Here is a 4,147-nt window from a genome sequence, read left to right as displayed (position 1 = left end):
AGCACACGTACATCTGCAAGAGTGCTTCTTCTGGCAAGAATCTGCTGTGTACAAACATCTGATGTTCGTCTATGAGATGTCAGTTTTACATACATTCTAAATCATAAACATCTAAAAGACATTTTCTAAACGTTTATTTGACATCTAATAGGAAAGTCATATTTGCAACTGGGAAATTTGAAGGAACTGCAACAACCCTATTTCAGAATCCAATATGGCTGCTCAGTGCATCAACAGTAGTAAAACAGTAGTAATACATTGTTTATTAGCACTTCTGTTGGCTGCGTCTCAATAAACTCAATAAACAGTACTATCTGATCTGTTTGTGGATATGAAGCTTTGGCATTATCTGTGCAAGATTGGTGTCAGGTTCACGTCAAATGTCTAAATCATCTGAATCAAATATTTACTTTCACTACTATATTTAATAAGAAAAAAGAAAGAAAGTGATAACCCGATGTTAGTCTGAGAACAAGTGGACAGCCTACTACTTCATATTTTTCAGATCTTCGTGTTGAGATCAACCATCAGAATGGGGAAATGTGATCTGTTATTTAGACTTTAGACCATGGCATGATTGGTGTCAGAACATCGTTCTGATGAATCTCGATTTCTATGGAGGAATACAGAAAGTTGGGTAAGAATTTGGCAACAGCAGCATGAACTGACCGAAGCTGCCTTTGGTCCATGTCATAATTACTGTAAATACAAAATGAAAAGTTACGCAACTCTATGATGGCTGGATAGCTACATTAAACAGTATTAATGTCTTTCATTTTTTTCAGATCATTCTTGCGTACTTGTTAACTTTCGTTAGACTTGAGGCCTATGTGAAGTGACTTTAAAGTGAAATGAATCACTACTCTATTCAAAAGGATTGTGTTATTTCACCATAAAATTATATCTTTTGTCACTGAAATCAAACTTGAATTTCAGCAGTAAAGAAAAAAACTTGAGTTTCTAGCAGTAAAGACGTGAAGCAAAACAGAGACAACATTTTCGAGACACAAAGAAATTTTCACGGCGTTTATTCATCATCGGATACTCCCAGACCATAACTATGAAAATATTAACTTCACAAGCCAAAAGGTCAAGTTTAACAGAACATTAATATATATGTGCTGGGTTGAATTAAGTTCAATGGGAGACTTTTCTGCTTTGACCAATGACAAAAGAGAAAGCAAAGTGCTCAGAAGAGATTATTGGGTCATCTGGGCCTCGATGGCTTGTGCCGTCCACTCCGGTGCTGCCTGACTGATCTTCTCCAGGAGGTTGTTCACCTGGAAGCACAGTGACTGAATCTGCTTGTCCCAGGTGGGCAACGGCTCCCGCGCTGATGGAAATAAGAGACTTCATTCAATTTTATTCATGGTTACAGTTTTTATACAACATATTCAGCCCAAAACCAAACTTACTTTCAAAATGGACAATGCTATCTATCTGGTCAATGAATCCATTCATGCGACCTTCAGTAATCATTTGTGACGCTATCTTTTCTGCCTGTAGGAAAACAAAGATATGTGTATATACAGTGCATCCGTAAAGTATTCACAGCACTTCACTTTTTCCACATTGTTATGTTACAGCCTTATTCCAAAATGGATTAAATTAATTATTTTCCTCAAAATTCTACAAACAATACCCCATAATGACAATGTGTAAAAGGTTTGTTTAAAATCTTTGCAAATTTGTCAAAAATAAAAAACGGGGAAAAAAAATTCACGCGTACATGTATTATTCACTGTACTTCGGAATAACAGATTCTACATCTTGGAAGTATGACCCAAATAAGAATTTTCACCGGATATTGTCATCTGAACAAATGAGAAACAAGTCTGAAACTTTTGTTCTGACCAACTGAGGAAAAAAGCATTGCAATAAAAATCGCACTACCAATGGTGATTAAATCTAACGCTCGGTTAGCTCATATCACATCAAACCGTGCAAATTATTATTATTGTTATACTTTGTTCTCATATTGCTAATATTAACAACATCAGCATTGCATGACTACATGTATGTAGTGTGTAGCGTTACATGTAGATTTAAATTTCTGTACAGTCTAATCCCATTCAAATTTCATATAAAGAAATTCTCTTAACCCAAAAAGCAAATTATTCTTTTTTAGAACTGGTTCTCTTTGAAATACAAAACTTGTGTAATTCCACGTAGGCTTACTGTAATCAGATGCACATTTAAAACTGGAATATAATCTAATTTCAGTCACTTACTATAATATAAACGATCCGCCACTTGCAGCATCATCACATGCGATATAAGATACTAGCTGGGATGCCTTCTTTATGTTTACAGACACGACGTAATGACGCAGCGGCATGCTCGAATTTCCCACGAAAACCTACCAGTACCACTCAAATTAGAAAACATTATTATAAGCTTACCGTTGTGGATCGGACTAAAGTAAGAGATCGTTCTGAACACTGGCTGGTTATGTACTTGCTCAAATATTGATTTCGGATCATTTTTAACCAAAAAAAGTTATAGACTGCAGCTTTAAATTGTAATAATATTTCACATTACGTTTTTTCTTGTATTTTTGATCAAATAAATGCCGCCTTGGAGAGCATAAAAGACTTCTTTCAAAAACATTAATTTACAATAGACGTTTCCTGACACTCAGTCAGTCAAGCACAGCTGTACCTTTGCAGGAGGAATCTCCAGAAGAGCTCCTAGCTCTTCAAACGTGATGTTATTGTAGAGTTTGCTAGCAGACAGCAGGTTGTGCTCAATGACTGCTCGGTCTAGGATGCTTGAACCTGAAAGCATTAGACAAGTATTAGTCATTAGCCTTTCCTAGCAAAGAACATGAATAAATGACAGCACTAAAGCATAACGTAATACCGTCGGCTGTGGTGGCTTTCTGATGTGGCATCAGCATGGCAGCAAACTCTTGCAGCTGGTTTCCCCGAATGATTCGATCCAGGTACATTTTTTCCAGGATGCCATAAGCGGCGAGTTGCTGACAGCGTTCATCCTTGAAGAGCGTAGCCAACATACGAGAGCGCTGCTGACCTTTTGGACACATTGAGAATTGATTATATAATGTGACCAGCTTCAAATGAAGCTGAAACGGTTTAACCACAGTTCCAGCAGTTTAATCTTAATGATGTAATAGATGAAGAGTACCTGCAGAGGCCAGTATAGTGCAGTGAAGCGCATGCTTCAGGGCCTCCAGACGCTCAGTCTCATGGACGATGGATTTGTAAGAAAGCTCATTGTAGCGCTGAGCTGCTTCAATGAACTTCCTCCGATAGTCCAGAACTCTGGAGTAACATACCTGCAAAACATGATGGAATATATTACAGTTCACAATAGGGCTGCACGATAAATATCGCACGATATTTAATGCGCATCTCGTCAGTAAAGCCGGTTCTGTAATCAGCGGTAAATCTCTACACGTGCGAGCTTTCACGTGGAGCAGCATTTACTACACAGAGCTGTTGTTCACTGACAAGCTGCGCAAAACATGCGCAAAATATGATCGTGGTTTTGCGCAGCTTGTCAGTGAACAATGACAATCGTGCGATATTTATCGTGCAGCCCTAGTTCACAATAATCATAAAGCAGCCAGATATTACAAAATCACACACTGTCAGTTAGTAATCTAACAGACCCGAGTATTTGGATACAATTACTTTTTGTATTGGAATGGTTGGGCCACAAAAAAATGGGTTTTTATGAGTTTTTTTTTTTTTTTTTTGAACCACCAGTCACAGAAATATATAAACTGTATATGTAATTTTATTATATATTTTAATTTGTGTAATTTAAAAAATTATTATATTATTAATATATTAATACATTTATATTTCAATTGTTATAATATTATTTTTTATTAATTTATGTTGTTTACATATATAAAACATCTGCAAAATGTTTTTCTAAATATAAAATAATATCTATATATACATTTTTTAATTTTATATACAGTATCTCACAGAAGTGAGTACACCCCTCACATTTTTGTAAATATTTTATTATATCTTTTCATGTGACAACACTGAAGAAATGACACTTTGCTACAATGTAAAGTAGTGAGTGTACAGCTTGTATAACAGTGTAAATTTGCTGTCCCCTCAAAATAACTCAACACACAGCCATTAAAGGGGTCATATGATGCGATTTC

The 4,147-nt window shown here is 36.1% G+C and overlaps 1 protein-coding gene across 1 annotated transcript in view; it reads right to left on the bottom strand.

The window, feature by feature from the left end:
- Window positions 1–1,006: 1,006 nt before the first annotated feature.
- Window positions 1,007–4,147, bottom strand: part of cops4 (COP9 constitutive photomorphogenic homolog subunit 4 (Arabidopsis)) — a 5,712-nt gene continuing 2,571 nt past the window's right edge. The window contains exons 6-10 of the mRNA XM_016557787.1: window positions 3,148–3,298; window positions 2,863–3,033; window positions 2,662–2,777; window positions 1,416–1,500; window positions 1,007–1,333 (exon numbers count right to left, since the gene is read on the bottom strand). Coding sequence (XP_016413273.1) covers window positions 1,200–1,333; window positions 1,416–1,500; window positions 2,662–2,777; window positions 2,863–3,033; window positions 3,148–3,298 — 657 coding nt within the window. The 3' untranslated portion in view covers window positions 1,007–1,199. The remainder of the gene's footprint in view (window positions 1,334–1,415; window positions 1,501–2,661; window positions 2,778–2,862; window positions 3,034–3,147; window positions 3,299–4,147) is intronic.

Source organism: Sinocyclocheilus rhinocerous, unplaced genomic scaffold (assembly GCF_001515625.1).
Source record: "Sinocyclocheilus rhinocerous isolate Xijiao unplaced genomic scaffold, SAMN03320098_v1.1 scaffold317, whole genome shotgun sequence".
Lineage (NCBI taxonomy): Eukaryota > Metazoa > Chordata > Actinopteri > Cypriniformes > Cyprinidae > Sinocyclocheilus > Sinocyclocheilus rhinocerous.
This window is presented reverse-complemented; position numbering and strand designations above follow the sequence as displayed.